The sequence below is a fragment of the Acipenser ruthenus genome, chromosome 25 (assembly GCF_902713425.1).
Source record: "Acipenser ruthenus chromosome 25, fAciRut3.2 maternal haplotype, whole genome shotgun sequence".
In the NCBI taxonomy this organism is placed as follows: Eukaryota; Metazoa; Chordata; class Actinopteri; order Acipenseriformes; family Acipenseridae; genus Acipenser; species Acipenser ruthenus.
Window position 1 is genome coordinate 19899624 of NC_081213.1, and position 27336 is coordinate 19926959.

At 39.1% G+C, this 27336-nt stretch overlaps 1 protein-coding gene across 1 annotated transcript; it reads left to right on the forward strand.

The window, feature by feature from the left end:
• The first annotated feature begins 238 nt into the window (after nucleotides 1–238).
• Nucleotides 239–27336, forward strand: LOC117413684 (macrophage-stimulating protein receptor-like). Its single transcript, XM_059000170.1, has 21 exons — nucleotides 239–494; nucleotides 6056–7373; nucleotides 13796–13972; nucleotides 14398–14520; nucleotides 14817–14987; nucleotides 15465–15625; nucleotides 15967–16105; nucleotides 16288–16424; nucleotides 16871–17050; nucleotides 17257–17356; nucleotides 18985–19206; nucleotides 19717–19863; nucleotides 20955–21117; nucleotides 21488–21586; nucleotides 22920–23129; nucleotides 23605–23685; nucleotides 24459–24640; nucleotides 24801–24910; nucleotides 25038–25203; nucleotides 26259–26395; nucleotides 26953–27336. The coding sequence occupies exons 2-21, from the start codon at nucleotides 6117–6119 to the stop codon at nucleotides 27155–27157; spliced, it is 4167 nt and encodes a 1388-aa protein (XP_058856153.1). The 5' UTR covers nucleotides 239–494; nucleotides 6056–6116; the 3' UTR covers nucleotides 27158–27336.

Sequence of the window (27336 nt, forward strand, 5' to 3'; positions counted from 1 at the left end):
TTGTATTAACATAAAGTAAAATGGGAGTTTCTTATAGTTGACTTATATAATATCGTGTGTATTATGTAGCTTTATTGTTGTACTGGGGTTAGTGAATAGTGTTCATCATAATACGCTATGATACGCATTTGTGTTGCGGTATCTCTTAATAAACCGTAGCAGTGACAGACAGTGCATACAATGGCAGCGTTGCGCAATCCTGGACATTATTTACACAGACCTTGTATGGAAAGGGAGGGGCATACAATACCTAGACAAAATTACCCTTCTCACTTTAGCTGTTTTCTTTGGGAGACATTTCTACACGCTACGTACCGGGCTCTTTCACTAGAGTAGAGAAAAGTGTGAACAACGAAAGAAGGGTAAAACAACAAAAAGTACTCCAGCAGTAGCATTGCTTGGTCCCGGAGTGTTGAGCTTGGAAAGTTTCTTGTGTGCACATTGATTGAGCTGTACGGTGTTTCTGTTTACCGTGGAACAAAACGTGGAGTCAGGTAGGCTAAGTCTGTTACCTCTAAATATACGAAACTTGTTTTCAGCTCTCTCCATGTTTACTATAGAATGGGAATTAAATTAATACAATGTGGGCAGAATTATGGGTCAGTAAAAAAAAAAAAGGTACGTAGGCTATAGTTTTATTTCTCAAGATAGTGCCAAGTTTCAAAATGTAGGTAAGGCTGATACAGTAACGATGGCAACTCTTCAGTGGCCGTACTTTTAATGCTTCACGGTCTTAAAAAGTTAATGAGGTCACAGATTTTGTTGGTAGGAATAAAACGGGTGAAATATCCACTTGTACAACCGAAGTCTACGTCATTGTAAAATGAAACACCTAGCCGTCGTAGTCGTAGTAGTAGTATTATGCTTTATCTACGGGTAGAAAAATTCATAGTCCATTTGATACTGCCTTAGGGCCTACATATTATTATTATTATTATTTTTTATTATTAATTTATATTTCTTAGCAGACGCCCTTATCCAGGGCGACCTTACAATCGTAAGCAAATACATTTCAAGTGTTACAATACAAGTAATACAATAAGAGCAAGAAATACAATAACTTTTGTTCAAGTGTGACAAACCACAATATGGTCCTAAATATGACTAAATATGAATTACCTGTCACAATTTTACATTTACATTAAAACTGACTTTCTAAGTCTGGAAATGCTTTCTCTGAACCCCGTCCAACCTACTGAGAAAAAAAAAAATGTACTGGCAAGGAGTTCTACACGCCCCGAGTTTATCATGATGAGCAGAGAATATGGAATCAACAGATAACCGATGTTGTAAAATACACAGCTGCTTGTAGTTTATTCTGAACAATTTAATTAAGAATAATCTTAAACTTTATCCTGGTTACACTACAGTTTTACTGTGTTTTACCCAATAAAAGTTGAAGCCACAATTTAAAAGAAACCAGGTTTACTGCTGTATATCTTGGTAAAAGCAGAAAATGTAGCAGTTTATAAATATTTATATAAAGCTTTATATAAGCATAATTAAAGCTTAGAACACTTCTACAAGGGTAAATGTCGCCTTTCTGAACACGTTGAGTTACTGAAGTTTTTGTTAACTCAACATTAGTATTTTTGAGAGACAGTTATTATCTTACAATTTTTTTCCCATCTTATTAAAGTTGCACAGGCCCAAGCTTGCTATTTTAGTTGTACTTGTCTAAAGTTTAACTGAAAAGTTGAACCCCCACTTAAGACTTTGATTATGAGCTTTATGTTCGTGTTATGTATGTGTTATTTAAACAAATACAGCAAGAATCATATTTCACAGTTTGTCACACAATGTACATGCATTTGTTAATATGAAATACATTTTCTTATTTTCCATTAAGTCATTTTGAAATACAAAACGACATTGCCATTAATATCACAGTAACTGTATAAAATATTGTTGTGGAGTTTTACATTACCATTTTTTAATGAATACTTTGAAGTTATGGACAATCTGTTTAGATCTTTAACATATACCTTTTGCCAAAATCACACATATATATATATATATATATATATATATATATATATATATATATATATATATATATATATATATATTCAATGAGACTTTCATCATAAATTACAAAATTTGAATATTAACAAATAGACTTATGTAAAAAAAGACAATATAACAGTATATAAAATAAAGCGTGAAACATAAACATAAGAGAAATACAGCTGTTAAGTAAAGGTTTAAAAGAAATGTGCTGTATAATATAATTCTCTCACTGAAGGTTGTGTAGGATGGATCTATGATGGGCCCAGGCTTGCTGAAGCCCCCTGTTAATCTACACCCACATCTTTAATACCCAGTACTATAGCAGCATTCCCACAGATCCTGCCAGGGAGCCACAGCCCTGTCCCTGAGGGAGTAAAATGTCAGGTGTGGGACGGTACTTCAATCGACCACCACACCCATTCCCCCCAGCTAAAAGATAGCAAACAAGGCTGCAGTTCATGTGGCTTTATGATGCAAATACCTGTATTTCAGTTGACTGAGACCCCCTTGAGTCTTTTTTCAAACAGGTTCCCCAAAATCTTTTATTCCCGGCTAATTAATCTATCTAGTTACGTGGGGTAGCAGAAGCCCTGCTGCTGTAAATAGTGTGTGTGAGGGAATGTAAGGCTGGCAGAGATTTTTTTTTTTTTTTAACTACAGTCCTACTCTGGGTCACAAGGGGTATTTCTCGCTTCTGCCCTGCCACACATGGGTATGACAATAGATTTTTCATAAACCTGCTGCTGTCCTTTCAGAGTGTAGGGACCACCTGGTCAGCTGGCACAGATTTGATTGAGTCTACTGGAAATGCAACCCACAAATGGATTTTATAACAGTACTTATCAGCTTCTGTGTTTAAATTAGAGACACATGACCTTGCTTTGTCAATTACTGCCTGTAATTCCTTCAAGAACGTTTGTGGTGGAAGTCTGTTCTTCAGAGTGGCCTGAGATTGTTCCCTGCAAAACTTTATTATTAGATACTGAAACAACTGGCAAGGGTGTCTACTATCAGTTCTCTATGAAGGTATGTCAGATCTGCTGTCTTTCTCATAGTGACTGAACTGAGTTTCTGCAGGGAGAGACAGCTCTTATATTTCAGAGAATCAGGGATGGCATTTGCATAACGAACCAAAAAAAAAAAATACAGCGAGGTGTTTTAAGACACCTATTTTCGTTAATGCTCTATAAAGGACAGAAATTATTCATTTACTTCAGAACAGTTAATAAGTAACAATATAATTCTGACTAATAGTAAATTAGTTACAGGTTGGCATGATCCCATGCACTGTTACCTAATCTGCATAGGATTGTTGGAGAGTGGTAGGAAATGTGGGGATGTGTGTTTTATGGGTAAGACAGAGTAAACATAAGTAACAGAAATACACAAAAGAAAACAAAGCAGGATTGACCTTGATATAATGAATGAAGCCTTCCTGCTCTGAGTCAACTGACTGCTTCAAGATCAGGTTGGTGGAAATTGAAAGTAACAGTATTTTGAGTAAAATGAGGTTGGGCAAAATAGCATTACAGGAAGCACTGTGATCCAGTTTATTCGTTTTTGTTTAGATAAGGTGTTTTTTAAGCCTTCTCTTAACACCAAAGAATCCAGGATGGCACTGTTCAGTGTCTTTGAAGTGGAAAAAATGTAGTAGTGTGTAACACAGCTGCCATCCAGAATAAACCAGGTTAAGCTGTAATGTAATGGGAAACAAGCTCACATGCCATGCAGGAAATCAGCAGAGTCAAAAACAGGGAGGACAATTAACTGAGGCTTACCTGCTCGTGAAAGACAGCACGGGGTTGTCTTCTTAATACTTATAGCACTATGGGAATACCAATGTGGATGTGCCTAAAAAAGATTATATAGAGCCTGATTGAAGTTAGGGAAATGTTCAACCCCAGTTTTCTTAGAATGAAAAGCAAGTAATCTATCAATAAGACTAAAACATGTGTCTTCCTAGTTTTTTAACATAATGTTTCTTCACAATGCTTTGATTACAAATTTACAAATTACAAACTGTATTTAACTGTTGTAAAGTAGAAAATACATTCACAACCAATGGCTCTACTACAAGTATAATGGTTGTTTCTAATCAAATAAATTAACAGAATGTGCTCAATTCATTAGACTCAGACTGTAAAAGGTTCATTTTTATTTTTTCACACACGCAGAAAGCAGATAAAAGGTTTGAGTGACTAACCTGTCAATGTTACCAACTTTTTAGAAGTTGTCAAATATTTTGGAGTTTTACCAATAATACATTATAAAAAAATGTAAACCAGTTAAATTCCATGTACTATTCAAATATCGCTGAGCCAATTTACTTCAACAGAACTCTCTGAAGCACTATTCTGCTGCTCATCGCATTCACCTGAGAGCATTTTGATAATGTGGCGAAATGTTCTAAGCCTTTCCTCAATGTACCATTTTTTTCCTAAAATGAAATAGGACTGGTTTGTATTGTTGAAAATTGGCAGTGTACCCAAGTGGTTTCTTACTAGTATTGTTAATCAACAGCCCTTTCTCCTTGGTAAAACTTTGCTCTGTAACAACAGCTTAAAGTAAATCAGTCCCAAAAAATCACATCTGATTTACATTTTTATTTAATTTTTTACCTGTTGTGAGATAATAATATATAATATATATTATAATATATAACATGAATTCTCCCTTGATTTTATTCTCTGTTGTCTGATATATGTTTCAGGCTTGCTAACATTATCATATTTGGGAGGCAATCATAAGTCACAAAGACATTTTGTATTTCTTACATTTTGTTTAAATGTGTTTGCTTTAAATGTTTAGCGTAGCTTGTCTCTGGTGTTTGCAACTAGCTTTTTCGACAGGAAATACTTCCATTTAAACTCACCTAGTCCACCAGTATGATAGATGCTACCCTCTAGTGAGAGCCAACGTGTACAACATTAATGGAAAGCACACTCAAGGGTAAATCTGCTGAGCCCTGGAAAGCCATATAAAATGTTCCATGGTACTGCACTTGACATCCTCCTAACATTTTCTAGTGGGTGTGTCATTTAAAGAAGAACTATTTCTTGTTCACAACTGAAAACTGATGTGTAGTATTTTACAGCAGATAACCCAGTGGAACCATTATGTGACTTGGCCTATGAATGAACACAAAAACAGCATGCTTTCCTGTTAATTGATAGTCTTCATAAAGATGTATAAAATTTGCAGTGCAGTCTTATTCAAAATCATCACTTAAGAGATCAGTCACAAAAGATGTTGTAACTTTGACGCAGCTGTTATCACTCCCTTCACACTTTCCAGTTCTGGGTAGAAAAAGATTCCATGATCAATTATCCCCCCCCCCCCCCCCCCCCATCCCTTCTCAACATACATTGCGTCCATTGCTAAGTCATGTAGAGAGTATATCATGTGAGGAGTAAAAACTGATCTGTTCAAAGTGAGTCATGAAAGATTGTGAAACACTCATCTTACTAACAACATGTTACAGCCAGTGGTTTTGGTGTTTCAAATCAAAACTTTTAAGTACCTAATCAAAATGGAAGTAAAAACTGGAAAATCTGATTCGCTAATTGATTCATAACACCACCAATGATCTAACTGTCTTCAGACCATAAAAGCTACTAAGTGTTACTAGCCGGTTTCTGTCTGCTTTTTGGGGATAGGGTAGATGGGTGTGTGCAAGAATGAGACAAGACTAAGTTTCAGTTGGTCTTTTCATTCATCAAACCTAGTAGAGTTTTAGCTGGGTGACCACAAGGTGATTCATTTGTCTGGACACTCTATTTTATTTTGTAACTTGTGGAACTTGCCCTTCCGCTCCAGGCATTTTAAACACATATTCAATGTTTGCATTTTCCATGTAATGTTTTACCTAATGTTGGCTTAAATCACTTTAGTGCAAGTCTACTTTTGACCGCTAGCTTGCAACTTATCAAGTACTCTACCCCACCCCACCCCCCCATATTATTATGTAATATGGTGAATATTATTATGTATTATTATGTAATATGGTGAATTTGATGTTATTTTCTCTATCTCTCTGTCTTTACAGCAATCGTTTTAATGGTGCACAAGATGAGCCAGAAGAGTTACAAACTTAAAGCCAGCAGGTAATGACAAAGAAGTTACTGTTTCTTTTCTTCTCTGCTGAGATGGTCCGACGGGACACGTTTTGGGCTATCTGCTTCTGGGCGCTAAGTTTTATAGTCTTAGCTGATAATAGGTGCCCAGAAATCACCTCCAACTTTCTGGATTTTTCAGTGACCTACAACCCACCTCACTACCAGATCAACAGTCCTATACAAAATATAGTTATTGATAGAACCACTTTCAATGATAAAACAACAGTGTATCTGGCCTCTCGGAACATTATTGAAGCCTTGAATTCCAGTCTTGATAAGTTATGGGAATTACGCACTGGGCCAGTGGGTAACCCGGAATGTCAATTCTGTAAATCATGTGACATAGAGACTGATTCCAAGAAACTAGAGGACACAGACAACCAAATCCTAGCGCTGGATACGTATTTTTCATATTTATACAGTTGTGGCAGTTCTCAGAATGGTGTCTGTTACTTCCACCAACTTAACCTTACTCACCAACTGGACCCACCCAGCATTTCCAAGTGCCTTTACAAAAAGGAGTACAACAGTCAAAACAATTGCCCTGACTGCGTAGCGAGTCCATTGGGCACAAAAGCCAGCTTAGTTGATGATGGCCAGGCTTTGTTTTTCTTTGTGGCAGCCACTGTTAACAGTACTGTGACCCAGAAGTATGGGAGAAAGTCGATATCTGTGCGCAGGCCATTGGCAACCGAGGATGGATTTTTCCCTGATGTACATGGGTTTACCGTCCTACCTCAGTTTGTTGACTCCTACTCAATCCACTACGTGTATAGCTTCTCTGCGGGAGATTTCGTCTACTTCCTGTCAGTGCAGAGGGAGGTAGCCGAAGTGCCCTCCACGTATCAGACCCGGGTGGGCCGGCTTCCTCGCTCCGAGTGGGAATTGAGCCACTACCGTGAGGTGCTGCTCGAGTGCCGCTTCGAGCCCAAGCGCCGGAGGAGGGCCCAGGATTATCAGCAAGATGTGGTGTACAACGCCCTGCAGGCTGCTCATCTGGGGAAGGCAGGCCAGGAGCTGGCCCAGGAGTTGGGAGTGGAAGCCAGCAGTGACATCCTCTACGGGGTGTTTGCTGAGACTGAGCCCGGGAGCAGCAAGCCTATCCACAACTCAGCCCTCTGCGCCTTCCCCGTTTCCAACATCAACGAGGCTATTGAACAAGGAGTGGAAGACTGCTGTACTCCCGGCACTGAGCGGCTCAGCCGAGGGCTCAACTTCTTTCAACCCCTCGAGTTCTGCCCCCATGAGGTAAGCATTTACACCTTATATTATGATTGTATGCTGTGATTGTACCACATTGTTCCATAAAGTCCAACTAACTCCACAAAATAAAAAAGTACTGTTAAAAAAAAAAAGCTCCCGAGTGGTGCATCCAGTAAAGGAGTGCAGGATGTGCCCTATAGTCTGGACGTCGTGAGTTCGAGTCCAGGCTATTCCTTTGCCCAGGAGCTTCCAGGGGGCGGTGCTCAATTGGCCGAGCACCGCCCGGGGGGAGAGAGGGTTAGGTCGGCCAGGGTGTCCTCGGCTCACCGCGCACCAGTGACCCTTGTAGTCTGACCGGGCGCCTGCGGGCTTACCTGTAAGCTGCCTGAAAGCTGCGTTGTCCTCCGACGCTGTAGCTCTTGGGTGGCTGCATGGTGAGTCCGCAGTGTGAAAAAAAGCGGTCGGCTGACGGCACATGCTTCGGAGGACAGCGTGTGTTCGTCTTCGCCCTCCTGAGTCAGCGCAGGGGTGGTAGCGGTGAGCTGAGCCTAAAAAATAATTGGCCATTCCAAATTGGGAGAAAATAATAAAATAATAAAAAAATAATTGGCAAAAACTAAATTTAAAAAAAAAACAGAACTTTAACATACCAGGCTAAAACTTAAGACAAACAAGATGGAACAGTCCACAAATCATATTCAGAAACGAAAGTTGGAAACACCTTTTCACCTGTAGAGCAGTTCACCCAGTGGGGCTTTACGGGTTAAAAATGAGTCATTCAAGAAAGTGATGAGGGACCTGGACTTGGACCTTGTTCTCAATCTCGATCTCTACCTCCACCTCCACCTTTGCAAAGCACAGACCCCAAGATTAAACAGACACACAAAAAAAAAAACAACAAAGGCAGGTGACCTGAGTTAATTGATTGTCAATTGTTCAATTTACCCCTGGCCCCTTGCAGCACATTCATTTTAATTAGGCAAGCAGGGAGGTCTAACCTCCCAGCCCTGCCATCCAATTAAACAAATTAAATTACTTAATTATTTGTGAGGAGAAAAACACACGAATGCTCAGACGTCTGTGAAAGAGGGAGGAGTTTGTTATAGATGGCTCATCAAACAGCTGGTATTTATAGAAATTACATGATTACAGAAATGACTAGGAAAGCATGATATTTAATACAATATGCAATAGAAACATGTTTTTTTATTTGTTTTTAATATATTTCCTGGGCAGTGAAGGACACACAAGCATAACCTACCCGCTTCCCGATAAGTACCAATAATTCCTTTTGAAATGCCTAGGTAAAGTCAGTGGCTTTCTGAAAGTAAAGAATTGTTGGAATGCAGAAGGAGTGGCCCAGACTGAGAAGGGAAATCTTTGATTATGTGCATAGAAACAGTAAATATATTAAACAAATAGCAGGGTAAGGGTTAGTCATGGACCTGGTGAAACTACAGTACAGACTCTTTCTGTGTCTCAGCATGTTGGTGGTATCTGGTTCTGGGTGGAACTGGAGGTCAAATAGGATGTTTCTGTGATTGCAGCAACAGTGTTTTGCCCGCCTGATTTATAAGTCATTTCCCACAACTTTTTGTCAGAAAAAGCATGACGTAGTTGGTTTCTGTCAGGGTTTTACTTACATGTTACTTTAAAAGAGTCTGTCTCTCCATAGGGCAGGTACAGCACAGGGATGCACTTCGTGACTGTGAAAGGTGAGGGGCTGAAAGCAGTAGATACCTCAGTCTGACTATACAGTTCAGGCCTGAACAGTGCCTATTTTCTAGATACATCAAGATTCTCCTTCTTTAAGTGGTTATGGCTATCCGAAATTCCATAAATCTTACTTGTTGTGCAATTTCAAATGTCGAGTTTTAAAAGGAAAACATGTTATAGCATGTTATGTTATGCTACTGTTTCACTTCCGAGGTCATTCGTGACCTTAGTCGTGTCAAAGCATGTTCCAGGCTACAAAGCAGGTCAGTCATTAGGGGAAGCATCTGATTGGTTAATGGAAGGAAGGCCATGAAGGGGTGGATATCATTTCAATCTCACGCTGTAATTACCCAGGAATAGTAGACTATCTGAAAGCAAGTATTGTAAACAGAGAATTCTTCTACAACAGCTTTAAAGAGGGACTATTATCTGTGGAATCACTACACATTGAGATTGTAGATTAGGTTTAAAATTGCATCACTGAAAGTGTTCTGCTAAAAGGGTCATTCCTCCCGCATTGATTTGGGTAATTTCCTATTGCTGAGCACACTGTTAGTCTGATGTGGAAATGGAAATGGAAGGTGCGTTTGGACTAGTGCTCATTGTTAGGGTGTAGGTTTATACCTTTTTATGGATAATATACTATTATATTTTTATATTTTTCAGAGGGTTTGAATTCATCCTCTGGTAAATGGCCAAATATATGCTTTCAATCTCTGACAAATATGGGAATATCGTGGTTTCTCCATAGCCCCAGAATGCAGTGCCTTTTTACAACCAAACACTTAACGCAACAGAATACTTTGTCCCAACATCATCCCTCCTTAATGAAATAGAAAAACAGCCAGACTGTTAAAAACATCTGGAATAATGATGTAACCTTGCAAGACTGATCCCACAGGTCCTCCTAGCCACCACACTGTTTGTCTTGGCTCTCAGTACTGTCCTGTTCTGTCATGGAATGCACTGGAGCAGTGGTTTTGTAAACATCATCACTGCACAAAACTAGCTGTTTCCTGCACTTGTTTCCTGTTAAGAGCTATCTTTGTTGTTTCCATACTTCCACTTTGCATGGCACACTTCTGCTGCTATGGTTGCAAGGGCCACTGGGCATAATCAGTGCCAACTTGACAGTATTGTTCATGTATCGCAGAATTAACTTCATCCATGCGCCTCTGGATAACTGAAAACATAGCTTTCCTTCCTCTTCCCAACGCCCTTTAAGGGAAGTAGAAAAATACCATGGCTGACCTTGAAAAGTACTGACTTTAAAACAATGCTGTAAATCCACATTCCATATCCATTAACATATACAGGCCTATCGACAAGGCTTTAACCCATAGTTATAGTAATATACTCTTAGAAAAGAGGCTGTTATTTCTCCATAGCAACTTCCTAAGAGACCATTGCTAGGTGCAAGGCAACTGCCAAAAGGTCTATAGAGCCCTAATTGAGAACACCCTATTCTTTCTATGGCTAGCCACTGATAGTTCTATTTACGAGATTAAACACAGAATTGTTTAAATAGCGCTAATCAGTTAAAGTTCCAGACTAAAGAAGGACCCACCTTCTACACACTCCGTTTGCAAACATTCTTGTATATTCAGAAAGCTCTTTATTTCGTAAATTAAAGCCTACCATGAAACACAATACATGTTGTACACAAATGTGTTAAATGTGTATTCCTCAACTCTCACTAGATTGCATCACATAGCCATCTTGTTCACATGGCACAACGTGTTAAATAGGCTAACCAGTAGCAGCCCCTCTGAATTTCTTTTGTAGAATGTTTTAAAAAACAGGGGGAAAAAAAACCCAGTGGATATTCATATGTCGCATCTCAAGCATCATAATATAATATTCTATGAGCTTAAATGACGCAGTTCTGTAACAGCTTGGCACAGAAATGTAACTCTGAACGGGTCTTCCAAATTAAACTGACACTTATGATTCATTCATTTTAATAGGCTTTTAGAAATACACATTCCACAGTCCCATGCACAATCACTGGATTCTGGAATAAACTTGATACCTCCTGTTCCTGCAATTCACGGGAAGAATTCAGACATGTTTAAGCATATTATATACCTGACTTCTAATGTTATGACTCCTTGTTTTGTCCCGTGGAGCTTAGGTGGAAGCATACATGTTCATACAGTATGTACAGTACAGTTTACAGCAGGGTTTCCAATCCTGGTCATGGAGGGCCAGTGTCCTTCTGGTTTTTGTTCAAACTGTACCCTAAATTAATTAATTGGGGCAATTAAGCTTCTAATAAGCACTTAATTGGGCTAATTAAGGAATTTAGGGTACAGTTGGAACAAAAACCAGGAGGGACATCGGCCCTGCAGGACCAGGATTGGATACCCCTGGTTTACAGCATATGTTACACTTGCTGTACATTTAGAATTCCTCAAAAAAACAACTTGAAACAACAGAGATATCTGAACGTTTAATTTTTTCTTTCCCACTTTTCTGTTTGAGTCGCATCCTGGTGACTTGTTTTTTAAAAGTTCAAAGCACCCCTGTGGTGTGAATAAAGCACAGCTGAGACCACAGAAATAGTGGCCGTGGTTATAAAGACAATAAAAAAGAAGGATGTCACATGGCAAGAAATAGCAGAACAATTGGAAATTGATGGCATGTCATCTCTCTTTATTTGACTTTAATTTTAGTCAAAGTGACGGGGAGCACCGCACACTGGTTTCGTATTTCTTTAAAATGACCCTTCTTTGTTTTAATAATGTTGACTGTAGGAACAATTCAATATTTGATCATTTAATGTTTATCTGGGTTGATTAGTTCTCTTACTAACAATATTTAATTGACGTGTTACAAAGATCAAGAATTTACTATGAACACACATTGACACGCAGACACAGGAATGTTTAATCAATAGTAGTATTTTATTAAGTACACAAAATAATAATCAGAAATCAGAAAAGTCAGAAAGTAAATGTCTTAGTTTCTAAGCACAAAACACAGTTAAAAAACTCACTGCCTTAACTTGACTAGCAGGCAATTGAAATATGACACCACCTGTCTCCTCACACGCCAGCAGCACTTGAGCAAGCAAGCAGGCCGTGATGTAGTAACTTGCTCACACACACACACGCCCACATCCAAGCACACAGCCTCAACTGAGATGATGCAGACAATCTTCAAATATATCACATTAAGCTTATTAATGTTATATAGATTAAGTATATGGCAAGTTTACTTTTAAAGACATTTTTCATACAACAATATGAGGTAGATTACTTAGTTACTTCATCAAGTTTCACTAAAAGTTATTTCACAAGTGTGCAAACTAAATAATTAACAGTACAATTCTATGTGAATGTGTTACAATTAATTAATTTAGTTACATGAAAGGAAAATGCAACTGGAATTATACTCAACGGTTCCTTGAAGCTTAGACTTTTGGTCTGCTGGCTTGGAAACTCAATCTGTTGAAGTGTCCAGTACAAAACTCTCCTCTCTGCAACAAAGTCTTCAATCCTACATTGGATCAAACTCGGCAACAAAGCTTTCAGTTCTCGATAGAATCAAGAAACAGCTGCAACAAAGTCTTCAGTCCTCAGTATAGGATCCACTACAGCACCCATCCGCTCTGTCCTCTTGATTGAATCTTTTAGCTACACAGGTAGCAGGGCAGTTTCTTTTGGATACTGTGGTGGTTTTAGGTGTACAGCAGACCTAGATGGGTTTGTTTGATTATTCTCTGTAAGTTTTATGGCAGTCCTTCAGCCGGGCCATATACCCTGGTGCGAATTATACACCGGTTTTTACAGTACATTGCATGCTAAATATTTCACAACAGGAATATTCAAACCACAGAATTTGTCAATACTGTTCATAAATAACCAGCAACAAGTTTCCTGAAATTTCAAAGTGCGGATTGTAATAGGGATTTGCCGCTGTCAGAGGAAGCTATAGGCAGATGTGTAAACGGAAAATCACTCCAGTTGTATCCAGTATTAAGGGGATTTGTTAGAGGGAACAGTTTGTCAGAAACACTTCTAAAAGCAACCTTTAGCTGAGTATTTCTGGTCTGTTTGTCACGGTAGGACATTCCGGCTTAGCTATTACGTTACACTGGTGAACACTTTAACTAACCATTGCCTTCCAAAGTTGGGATAAGAAAACAATTCTATCATAATAATACATATAAAACACAAACAGCAATACAAACAGAGATCTATATCCCACTCTATAATTGTAGTATGCTTTTATTAAGGCTTCATATTTATGGTTGAAAATGCAGTATACGATTTTATATTTTTATCCCACCTTGTGATTGTGTCTTTCGATGACATCCAGAGAAATATGTAGTCTATGAATTTATAATTACAGCAAGTGTTTTATTCAAAGATCCTAAATGTCTTATAGCAAAAATTGAATATTGGGTTTATTTCTGACAGTTGGTGGAGCCATGGGAAGTACGTGTCACCAATACAAACTATTTTCAGCTTCTTGTGTCATATATTCCCAACAAATATCTATACCAGTGGACAGTGTCAGCTTTAGTTTTTATGTAGCAAAAAATAACCACGGTAAGAACATTTTGGGATTTGCCCTGCAACTGTATATTAATAAAATAAAAAAAGTAGTAAAGCATAGTGGAAGTCACAATTACTGTGCTAATTTTCCGCGGTATGCATGGCATGCTGCATCACAATTAAGACACAGATGTCTACGTGTGCCTAGTTCCAGTGTAAAAGTTCATGCATGTGTTTTTGTGATTTCAGAGTATGAATGGCAATAAGAGCTGCATCGACACCCCAACACTTGTCTCCAAACCCTACTACCGAGTGGATCTCTTCAACAGAGCGATGAAGGGGGTCCTTCTGACTTCCATCCTGGTCACTCCCATTGAAAAGAAGACTGTGGCTCACCTGGGGACATCGGACGGGAGACTTTTCCAGGTAAAGACCTTCTGGCTGGGGACCAGGGAAAAGCAGTCTAGAGACAGGCAAGGACCTTCACGCAGTACTTCTCAAATTAACAAGTTCTGCACGGTTACTTTGTTCCCATTGTTGTGGCAAATTTCCAACACTATAGAGTATATAATTAAACCAAGGGCAGGCATTGTGTGCAGGTAGGAAAAATCTGTGTATAAACAGACTTTCTTCAAATAAAGGTTCAGGTTCTCAAGGTGAACCATTTATAAATAGACATGTAAACAATGCCTTTCGTGTAAATGGCGCTCAATGTAGCAGCAATAAAAAAAGAAACTGTGTTAGAAAAACCAAACCAAACGCCTGGTTTAAAAAAAAAAAAAAACACCTTTAGTCTGGTGGTTGGACAGTTTCATTTGCTGAATATTGACCTGACTGGACTTGTTTTGCAGGCTGTGCTCCGCAGATCAGGCCCCATCCTCTTTGCTAACTATTCCCTCGATGAGAAGCACCCGGTGTCCTCCATTGCAGCAGAGCTTCCACCCGACCACCTGCTCTTTATAACCGGAAACAAGGTACATCGTCTTCTTTCCTCTTACACATTTTGTTTATTTACTATAGTGTTTAGCAAACGGTCACACTTTCGCTCTCGACCAAAACTCCTACTCTAGCTCTTGTACTGACTGAATTTTGACATTACACCTGAAAACCGCTACTTTAAAGCCAGCAGCCAGACTCACATCAGTATATACACTTTGCATATGTCTCTGGGAATGTTTTGTTTCACAAACATTAAACAATACAGTGGAGTGTCCTTACCCTGTTGGGTTGTAGGTTTTGCACACCTTAACGATATCTCCAACATTAACAGGTGACTAAGGTCTCCAAAAGAGGACCAGGTTGCCACCATTTCCTGTCTTGCAACAGGTGCTTGACAGCACCTGCGTTCATGAGCTGTGGCTGGTGTGAGGGAACCTGTACCTGGAGGGAGGAGTGCTCCACCCAGTGGAGGGATAAATCCTGTGCGCCCGTTATCAATGAGGTAACTGAGAAAAATTCAGAAAAAGAGATGCAGATTCTTTTTTTCATTCTTTTTTTAATGTTTTCTTTATTTTATTTTTTTTAACAGCAGAGAGAGTCATGTAAAGCAAGTACCTACAGCATTAAACAGTTAGTTCGGGTAAAATGTATTCTGACTGTTCAGATGGCATGTCAAAAACCAGTGTTAGTCAGCATACTGTATTGTGCTAATCAATTAAATCAATTGTCTTTTTCTAGGCAAGTTTCTTGGTTGTATTGGTAATTGTCAGAAAACAAATAGGCAAGAGTTGTTAACATTTAATGCAGAGAGGGGAACATTTTATTAGTTGTGTCAACAATTAAACCTATAATATACTGTAGAAGTATGGATATCAGGGTAAATGAATATTACTGTACACTGTACATAATGTAAAAATGTATAGACCAAAAACAGTATTCTACACACGTGACTTGGATGGTATCCCTTCTGCTCCTGTAGTTCTTCCCGAAGACAGCACCCCCTGATGGAGGGACAGAGCTGACACTCTGTGGGATGGAATTCCAGTCCCCACTACGACCCTACACCAAGGCCAGCACTCACCTGGTGAAGGTGGGGGAGAGAGACTGCAAAGTGCAGATTGAGAAGAGTAACGGAACCTAGTGAGTAACTACACCCAGTACAGGCCTTCTTCCTTTCCTTTCCTTTCTTGTCTTGTATTTTAGACATCTAGCTACAATTTGAAGTTATTAAGTATGTTTTACCCTGCTTGCAATCATTCTGAATGATTCAGTGTTCTGTGGCTGCATTGTTAAGATGCTTATGCATTTGGCCATTTTGATGGCAGGTCTATTTTGTTTTTCTTTGTTTACTGTATGTATGGGAGGAGTTTAATAACGCTGGTGCTTGTGAATTGTATTGTTCATGAAATATATTTGAAATACAGTATGTATGCATGTGATTTTGATTGCATTGTCGGCTTATCCTCTAATTCTTTCCCTAGTCTGGTCTGCAGAATAGAGACTACAGGAGCCGATGAGCTCTCAAAGCCTCTCGCCATCGTGGTGAACATTAACAAAGGCGGTGTCGGCGGGTCGTACTACATCGAAGGCAAAGCAAAAATCAGCGGATTCACATTTGTGGTAACTAACTTTGGATTTATCCTTTTTTTTGTGTTACGGTTAACAGAAGTCTAGAGCACGGGTATTAATGTAGTTGGTGAAAATGTAATAAGATCATCTTAGTCACTGAGATAAGGCCCCACTGGAGGTTTCATATTGTTTCTCTCATTATGTTTCTGACTGGGATTTTCTCATTTTATCAGAAACCCAATGTCACTGGGATCCTGCCTGACTTTGGTCCCAAAGCAGGGGGGACCTTGATCACCTTGACAGGGACCCACCTGGATGCAGGCAATAGAAGGGCAGTGACCATGAATGGGAAGGAGTGCCGCATCATGAGGTATGAGAAGTGACTCAGCAAGACAGCTTAGTAATTACATTGTTTTGTTTAGCATTATGGTCATTACTGGCTTGATGGTGTCTAATATTTGCAAGTGACACTTTCTGTGGGCCAGTAATGTGTGCACCTGTTGTTAAAATATACTGTGTCTGGCTTGGAAATGTTAATCTAAAGCTTTAGTATTATTATTATTATTATTATTATTATTATTATTATTATTATTATTATTATAGAGGTGAAAGGTCATGAGTTTAAATGCCTGTGTGGCTGTTGTACCACTTAGACACTGTAAGAGATTTGTTTGGCAAAGTATGAGTAGAGAACGTTTTCTTACGACTATCAACAAAAAGTGTGCAAATGAATTCCAGAAGGACTTCAAGTGACATGTATTGTTTTAAATCAGAACATGATGTAAAGAGGGGATTGTTATGGTCTGCGTCTTTCAGTCTAACCCCCAGGAGCACCAGCACGTCTTCGATAGTCTGCTTAACGCCAGCCAATGAAATTGTGCAGGAGGTTGTTCCGGAGGTGAAGATAGATGCAGCCCAGGTGTCGACATCCCAGTCGTTCAAATACAAAGAGAACCCCACTATAACAATGGTCCTCCCGAAATGTGGCTTTGAGAGGTGAGTCTGACATCCCATCACAGAACACAAAGGAAGGATTGCTTTCAAACACTGGTGTGTTTAAAAGATGATCAATTTAGGCTTATTTATCAAAGCATAATTCTCACTTAACTGAGATAATACTGTACCTGTAGCGTGTTGTCTTGAAGATCATATATAAATGTTTTATAACTGTCAAGTTTTCTATTTTTTTTCCTCTAATACAGTGGATCAAATATCACCATTATCGGCAGAAATCTAGATTCTATCTACGAGACGACCATCTTGTTTGAGCCCCACGAGAAGGATTTTAAGGCTGTATCTAAGGTAGGTCTATCGTGTGAAACAGGATTACTGTGATGAATGGTTCCAGGAGAGATCATCTCATGCCATACTGGAGAAGTATAACCAAATACCATTAAATTAAGATGACATGAGTAATAGTATGTAATAGTAATACATACTAATTCCCAACGTTATTACGTTGTACTATTTGCTTAGTGTTTTAAATGTATAATGTTAACATCGTCTGTTGTTAAATTTAAAATAGTTAATGCTACCATTCTAGAATGTAGTCACTTCTTGTTTACAATACTCCATTCTCTCCTTCACTTCCAACATCAGTGGTTCCCATCGGTGACCCTGGAGGTTTGTTGCAGTCCAGGACTTTGTTCCAATCAAATCCTAAATGAGTTAATTGACCCTTTGTCTGTGTAATTAGCCAATTTAGGACCTGGTTGGAAAAAATATCTGGACTGCCTCTAGACCAAAAGTTCTCATTTCTAACTGTAATTCTAACATAAACAATAACAGCTGACTCATGTCCTCATTACGATTAAAAGTAACTTCAGCTCTGACATTCCGAAAACTCCCTTTTTAATATTCACTTTTAATGGGAACCACATGTTCTCCTATATACAGTCAAACCTGTCATATCCAATTATTATTTATTTCTTAGTAGGACGCCCTTATCCAGGGCGACTTACAATTGTTACAAGATATCATATTATTTTTACATACAATTACATTATTTTTACATACAATTACCCATTTATACAGTTGGGTTTTTACTGGAGCAATCTAGGTAAAGTACCTTGCTCAAGGATACAGCAACAGTGTCTCCCACCTGGGACTGAACCCACGACCCTCCGGTCAAGAGTCCAGAGCCCCAACCACTACTCCACACTGCTGCCAATTCTGTAAAATACAATACCCTCTATTAACCGATGGACCTCTAGCATGTGTCATTTACGCATGCTGCTACCAACTGAACGGTACCGATGGAAAACAGTCAATGCTTATTTTACTATGGGTCTAAAACAGTAAATTCAGTTCTTGGCAGGACAGAATGGATTTAGATGCAGTTCAAAAAAATAAACAAGCGTTTGGGAATTCAGTTTCACTTTTTACATGCTATCACTTCACGTAACTGCCTAGTTTAACCATGTTAAATAATTACTGTACTGTTAAAAAAAAGATGAAACAAGATTTTCACGCTGACTTCCAAACCCAGTTTGTGTGCATGCATTCTTGTTGCATTCACGGTGCAAAACAAATTCTGATTACTTTGGCATAGAATGCTGTTTTGTAAATTGCCAAATACTGTATTAAAGTGCTTTGTTTTGCTGTCATTTTCACAGATTTTCTTTGTACGTTCAGAACCGTAATTTGGTGTTTTAGATGCACTGATATACTACACCTGACATTGTTAATTTATAATGCCCCAAAGTTAATAAAGCATCTACAATGTCTTATAACAACCATCTGATCAACCCCTGTAACCAATTAAATCAGATATTGCAGGTTCTAATTTAAGTTATAATAAAATACAATAGCCTGTAATGCTTTTAATGGAAGCAATTTAAGCTACAGTATCATGTTTTGTTCTGCACATTATCACAGCATACAGAAAGAATAGACTAACCTGCTTGTTACTCTGTTGACCCGTCGCTCAGGTGTGTGGTCCAGCGCTGAGTTCAGAGAAGATGGTGTGCTCGACCCCCCCATTAACGATCATGGAAGATCCGGAGCCGGGGGATCTCACATTTACTATGGACGGGACTCAGGGACTGCAAAAGTTTCCTTTCTTTTACTGCCCTGACGCAGAGGTCATCCCCTTTGAACAGGAGGACAATGTGCTGCGTTTGCAACCTGGCCAGGATGAAGTGGATTTACACGTATGTACACTGTGAGCTATTTTGGGGCATTTTGTCAATGTAGTAAATGTATGATGTGGTGCTCTATTTGCTTCATCTCAGCCAGAGATGTACAGCTTTGGCCAAAAGTTTTTATTGGACAATAGAAATCAGATATAATGTAAAAAAAAAAAAACTACATGAACATAATTGAGATATTTTATTTAACATCATGTAATCAAATAAAATACACAATGATATCGCAAGAGAGTCTACTGGAAACCATAATAGTAGTACAGTATGTTCAATTTCAAAATGTCACATTTTTAATTTGTCAGTTTTTCCTTAAGTGTATGGAAAACTACAAAGCGGTATAAATTCAATATCTTAACGTAACATTATTCAGCAGGTTTCATTCGACTTTATGAAGCATAGTGAGTTAATACAATATGGTGATGCAAAATTCTTGGCCATAGCTGTACATTACAAACAAATCAATACAAATAAATAAATACATGTATAAATAACAGCATGAACATTTTTATTTTGCAGCACAAGAAGCTGAATTTAGTAACCGACTGCATGAAAGTTAACATGACTATTGGAGGAGTGGATTGCAATGCTAAAGTGCTGGAAAATGAAGTTACCTGCAGAATTCCTAAAAACCTGACTGTCCCCAGTGATGGGTTACCAGTGAAGGTGAGTTTATTAGTAGTAGTCGTAGTAGTGGTATTATAAGTAGTAACATGACTTATTGATAGGGACCTACCTAATTCGCGATTTCACGGATTTCGCGGAAATCGTGAAATTGAGGGGTCACCGCGAAATTCACCTCTTAGGGGCCAATGCATACAAACAAGTACGGAGAGGAAAAAAAAAAAACTTGTTTAAATGAACTACTGCACAACGCAAGTGACGCAAACTACGTATCTTCCTTCTGTAGATAGCCCATTTTTATTCCTTCGCCGTCCCGTGTGCACTGCACTTAAGCAAAAAACAAACAAAAAATGTCCAAAATTTACAAAATAAATTCTCCAAAGCAGTTAACGTTCTTGTTTACTATTCAAATGACAACGTTTTAATCAGCCTATCATTGCGTCTTTACTGCTTTTATGTGACCTGTACTGTGCAGGAGGGGGCGGGACAAAGTTGGTGCTGCATTGTTTTCATTTAGGTTGCTAAAATCTAGTTGTTTTCAGCATTGGAGGTAAAATAGTAGAAATGGACGACAAAGAAAGCAAACTATATTTCGGCTGATGATCGTTTCAAGATATTTCCCAAATAAACTACATGCAGACTGAGGTAATTGTTTTCCATATCTTAATGTGTATTTGGAGAAAATACGATCGATTGCTATTTAGCTTCAGAATCACACATTAAACAAAAGGCTACCACAGAGGCTGCTGAACAGAACGTAAAATAAACAGCTTTAAGAAACCAGACTGGAAAGTCAGCCCAGACAAGAAGTATTCCTTTCTGCAAGTTAAATCAGTACTAAAACGATCCAGCACAGCCGCCTCGCTTCAACCTGCTGTTAGTTGGAATTTTCGACCCGAATAGCCACGTCTTCTTTGTTTTGACTCGGTACTAATAAAATAAATTATTGGATGGGACAAATAACATGACAACGAACGTGCTGCATACATACCCGTGAAAAATACGTAAATTTACCGCGATTTAAGTAGACCCCTACTTATTGAGTACATGTATAGCTACACTTTAAAAAGAAGTATTTTGCCATACCTTGATTAATCTTATTTAGTATGTATCATAAACTGTCCATCCCTCAGATCTGCATCAATGGCGAGAACGGCCTTTGTGTTGACCTGGGTCGTGTGGTCATTGTCAGCCAGGGCCAACCTGTGATAGGTATCGTGCTGGGGGCATTCATGGCAATGCTGGTGGTGGCTGCGTTCGGCTTCCTGGTGATACACTTCAGGAAAAAAAAGAGAGGTACCAGTTTCTTATTCTTCTATCATTAACTTAAGAGAACAACAGGAGCAATTCGGTAAGGCCGATCGGGTGCATTTGATCCAAAAATGAAGGGCTGATTCATTAACCTGTTCTATGCTGACATTTAAATACGTTTTCCAAATGTGTGGTCCATATATAAGAACTCAAGTTACAAGTGCTTCATTATCCCAACAAATGATTACTATACTATTACTCGAGAATGACAACATCAATGGACCATTCTGATAGATCGAAAAGTAGCAGTTGGAACCAAAGACAATGACAGACATGAATGACGATGGATGAGATACCATGTAACAACCATTTGCTATGCAAAGTAATGAACGTTTATGTTTTTGGACATTTTCAGCTGAAAAAGCAAAGAAACACTTGTCTCGCGTCAGCATTTCAAATATAAACAGAACGGTGGGTCCTACAAATCTGTCACCAGTTGGCGATTATAGGCGAGGTGAGTTTTTACAATTGATTTCCTTAAAGTTCTGCACTCTACTCGGATAGAACATAGCTATAAAACAAGTCATTCTCATGTGTTAGCAGGAGTTAATTCAAAATTACATTCCTTAATGTCTGCCAGTCTGCATTCTGTAGTTTAGCCAACTTGAGAATTCTGTTACTGATTCCACAAGAGCACTAGGACTGTGGGTCCAAACTCTTCTGAGATAACTTAATCCAGGAATTTTCTGTTTCAACCAAGACATACTGTTTGTAATGCCTTCTAGGGAACATAAAACAGCACTCACAGTGTGTAACACTATGGGGCTGATGTAAGGATGCGTGCAAAGTGATTTGTGGCTGCAAAACACCCATATTGCGGCCAAACCTTGATTAGCGGCCGTAACGTGGGACTTTAGCGGCCACTATAAATGTGGCATATGTAAAGAATGTTTTTCACCTGGCATTCTGCATCCGTTATCAGATTAGTACTTTGCCATCATTAATCCATTGAAATGTATTCAAATGAAGAGAGCATGGAATTGGGCGGGGTTTGTAATACTAAGCTGGTGCAAACATTATAATGAGATGTAAGGATTTTGCAGTGTACCTGGGCAATGCTGACCCTTCAAAAACTTTGCACCTGCTTTTACAAGGTGCAAACCATTGTAGCAGTGAGTAATTAAGAGCTGTATAAAACCACACACCTTCAGAGACCTGTCATTGGCCTCAGGATGGCTGCTATCTGTGCGGTAACACTTGGCTCTTATTGACCTTATTGTCCTTCATACAGCACCTACTGCTCTCAGTACTCCTAACTCACCTCACCTCTGGGCTGTAAGTGTGTCCGCTAAATAGCCCGATGCACAGGCGGCGCTCATTGCAACCCTCATTGTCATGATTGCAGCTCATTATTTGTGTGTGTTAAGTAATTTGCATTGCTCTAAAGCTTACAAAGGCTGCAGTGCAAAATAATTGCCTGGCCGCTAGGCAATTTGGATTTTGCAGCCGCAACTGTTTGCACTGCGCCTATCCTTACACCACCCCCTATATGTGGTGATCATTTCTGCGTATGTTCTTGTGAAACACTTTAATGTACAAACAATGTGTTTAAATACTGTTGTAAGAAAATCCGGTTCCTGGATGGCCTTATAAATGTTAAATGATACATATGCGTTCATTGTATATAAATAATTACTGCCAATTATAATGAAACTTTATGTCGTTCTCGAGGACCAGGGTTAGGCAACTGGAGTTGTGAGTTGAATTTCTATTGAAAGTGCTATTTATTGGCACTGAATATGTTCCACTGTAACACCTAGCTGTGACCTCGCTTTGCCTCTCTTCAGACGCACCATCAACTCCCAACACTGGCTCGTCTGGGATAATGTTACGGAGCCCACTGTACACTGGCAGCTATGACGGGTCGCTCGTCGCCCTCCTGGCTCCTGACAAGATCTCCATCACCAGCTTCCGACCAGAGCTGCTGGAGGAGGTGAAGGATGTGCTGATTCCAGCTGAGAAGCTGAAGGTGCATCGAGACCGGGTCATTGGCAAAGGTGGGCAGCAACAAAAATAAAAACCTGCTTTACTAGATGACTGACAGCTTCCTCATAGGTCTAGGGCTGGATTTAATCAAAATAATATAAAATGAACAAAAGGCAAGCTGATAAATATAAATCACTGTGCTTATTCTTACATATTTTACTACTATGAGACAATTCCAATAAGGAGAGTCTGCTATTTGTACAGTAATATGTATCCATGCACAGTTTGCAGCGCTACGCCATAGGCTAGCAGTTTAGATATAGAAACAAAGTGTAGTAAAGTATGGGGAAAAGAATAGTGAAAGCATAATTAAGGATAAGCATGCATGTTATCAACATTGTCAAATGTCTTAACAGGTGTACCCAAATAGAAAACAAAATTCTAGTGCTGTAAAATATCTGAGTATTATAAAGGAAATAGCAATGCTGCAGTATGAAGAAGGGTAATTAAGAGCTGGCTACAATAATCTTTCTCACGTCATTTCAGGTCACTTTGGGATAGTTTACCATGGCTATTATATGGACCCCACTTACAGAGAAATCCATTGTGCTGTCAAGTCACTGAACAGTGAGTGTTCCTGTTTTTTCCGTCCCTCTGTTATTTAGGGCTAGAGGGAAAGAAACAAACAAATCCTTCGTGATGTGTGATCATGTTCTGCAGCCAAAGGGGTGTGAGTTCAGACTGGCAGCAGACAGATCTAAGCTTGCAGTGGGGAGGTCAGGAGTTAATTAAACCAGGGGAGATACAGGGTTGAAATTGTTACAGCTGGAGAGGAAAACCGACATTTTCTTCAGTTTGAAAAACCTTTGAAGGTACAATACAGTAGAACAGCCCTCACCTCAAAGGTGGTCAGTACCTTTTATGCAGCTTAAACGTGGCAGTAGCCTTAACTGGACCTCTCACAGCTGCCATATTTATATGTGACATTTCCTGGTGGTAAACTTATTTGAAACATTGCTTTCTAATTCAGTGCAATAACTCTATTGGCTTCAACTTTGGCACACGGCTGTGTTCTATGATTCCATCTGCCACCTTTGATTTTTATTGTCCAATAAAAACAGAACCATTTTGTTTTACCACAGGTCAGAAACCATTACCAATACATACCTCTTAAATACTTCTTACACTTTACAACTACCACAGATTTTTCAACTTATCAGTTTATGTTTTTAAACCATTCAATCAAGTATAACAGTACAAGACAATGTAATAGTAAATGTGTAATAAATTGAGAAAAAAGAATAGGCTTTACAAGGTGAAGTAAAAGTATTAGAAATGAAAAGCTCCAATACGCTGTGAATTGAAATGAGGTAACTGTGAGCCCTGTGTTGATGTTGCAGGGATCACAGATGTGGAGGAGGTGGAACAGTTCCTAAAGGAGGGGATCTTGATGAAGGGCTTCCACCACAGCAACGTGCTGTCCCTGCTTGGAATCCTGCTGCCCAATGAGGGGCTCCCCCTGGTGGTGCTGCCCTACATGAAGCACGGAGACCTGCGCCACTTCATTCGCTGTGAGCAGAGGGTAAGACACACGGATACCACTTAGAGGTGGAGGACCAGTAAACATTAACAAAAATCATACACAACATAATTCAAACATTCTCTTGAACCAGTCCTAGCTCTCCCTTATATTAAACTGGACTTCAACATCCCTCTTTTTCTCTCTCTCTCTCTCTCCGCAGAACCCCACAGTGAAGGACCTGATTGGCTTTGGACTTCAGGTTGCCCAGGGAATGTTGTATCTGGTACAGAAGAAGTTTGTGCACAGGGACCTGGCTGCAAGAAACTGCATGTGAGTGGTCAATCACAAATATTGTCGTGTTATTTCTGTTGTTTTGGTATTGAACATTATATAACTGTCAAGGGAAATTCTCCCCAGTGATACCATTGCACACCCTTGTGGTTTATTTCATTGACAGGCTGGACGAGTCCTATTCTGTGAAGGTAGCTGATTTTGGCATGGCAAGGGACGTGTTCGATAAGGAGTATTACAGCATCCAGGATCACAAGAAAGCCAAACTGCCAGTGAAATGGATGGCGATTGAGAGTCTGCAGACACAAAAATTCACCACCAAGTCAGATGTGGTAAGTTCACGGGTCAAGCTTGCAACCATTCTTTATGAATTGTACAAATTCATCACTTATGTTTATCCTTATCAGTTTCATGCCAGTTTAATAAATCACCCAGGGTACATGAATAAAGGGTTAATTTGCATTTGTTTGTATTTTTTAGTTATATATCAGGAATTCAAGGTGCTGTTTTATTTTTTATTTTTTATTTTTTTCCAGATAGTACAATTTTGAGTTCAGGTGATGCTTAAAAAGACTGCAATAATTGTTCAAAACACTGTTGGTAGGATATAATAATAAATATCAAAGCAATTATGATTATGTTAAAAGAAGATTTTGTGAGATATCAGACATAGACAGCTACAATTCATCATTGATTGTATAGCGGTGAATGGTACCACAGTCACAATGGAACAGTATCAGTGTTGATTGTTGTAAGTGCTTATATGGTATTGTATCAAGGGGAAAAAAGCTCTTCTTCTTTTCAAAAGGCACACAGTGGTCAAAAGCAATAAATCACTGATGAAAACACTTGCACGAAAGAAAGGGAATAACTACTAAATATAAATGAGTACACAGGTTGTAAGTCAGTAAAAAGCACATCAGACAAATACTGCTTGTTAAACGTACATTTTAAAAATAGACAGCAAGACAACATTGTTAGCAGTTACAAGCTTTTGTGTATACCAAGTACTAGAATAACAATTGTTAAGCCTTCATGTCCTTATCAGTTGTGAGAAAAAACACAGATAAACCACAGCTCATATTCATTGAGATTCAGTAGAAAACAGAAGTGTAGTTCACATGTACATTTCAATTTCTGCCACTTTATTTTTAGATTGTGCAGTAGAAAACTGTGTTGTAAGACATGACATTTTATTTACTTGGGTGATATTTCAATTACACTTTCTGAAATTAAACCTTTTTTCACATTTTCATATATTCTTAAATGGCCCTTAAGTTCAAGTCCTTAAAATGTGTAACCTAAAGGCTACGTTAAATAAGACAAAGTGGAGAGCTGCTCCATTAACATTGTGATGGAATGACTGAAGCCTGCGCTTCCTCCCTAGTGGTCGTTCGGGGTGCTGATGTGGGAGCTGCTGACCCGGGGAGCCAGTCCCTACCCTGAGGTGGACCCCTATGACATCACCCACTATCTTCTGAAGGGCAGGAGGTTGCCTCAGCCACAGTACTGCCCCGACCCACTGTGAGTACACCTCATTACCACTGATACATGTTACAGCGTTTTGCTGTGCTATCTAATTTTATATCATTTGCTTTGTTATTTCTAGAAATGTTGGGGATTTTAATAGAAACAGTTACTATATCATTGTGATTTATTGTCTATATGTTTAAAATGCAGTTTAGTTTACATGTCAGCCTTAAAATAATATATTATCATAAGTGAGTAATTGCAGCTGTTGTGATGTTACAGTTTCTTAAGTTAGAAAGTTGATCAAATTTGTATAGTTGCAAAAGTTAGAACACTTGTTTATTCCCCCCAGCTGGGGATGCATTTTTCAGACTATTTTACTTATATCCAGAGAACCACTTGTGCAATTTTGAAGAAACATGATTAGGCACACAGTTTATATGTGGTAGGAATAAAATTAATGTAAAATAATAACTGCATAATTACAAGAAAATGATGGCATCCCTGGATGATGTGATGTTAATTTAACCACAAGAGTGAAGCTCAAGTCTGTCTCTCTGAGGTGCAGTTATTTCCTTGTCATCACTGTTGCTTTTCTTCTCTGTCTTCAGGTTCACTATCATGCTGCAGTGCTGGAACCCAGAGCCAGAGCAGCGCCCCTCCTTCTCAGAGCTGGTCTACGAGGTCAAGGAGATCCTGTCAGGCTTAGCAGGCGAGCACTACATCAGCCTCAAAGTGACCTATGTCAACCTGGACCAGCCCAGGCCCTACCCTGCTGAGGCCGAGTCTGCGGATGAGATGGATTCCACTTACTGAGAACCAGTCCAGTCCCTCCCTGCCCTGGCAAGCCAGGCTCTGATGCTGTGAAATTCAAAAACCAGCAACTGGAATACAGACTTTCATTAATTGTCAACATGATCCAAATATAAAAAAGGAGACAAAACCAGGAAATTAATTTCTGACTTTTGATGGTAGCAGGATCTGGATCCAAATCT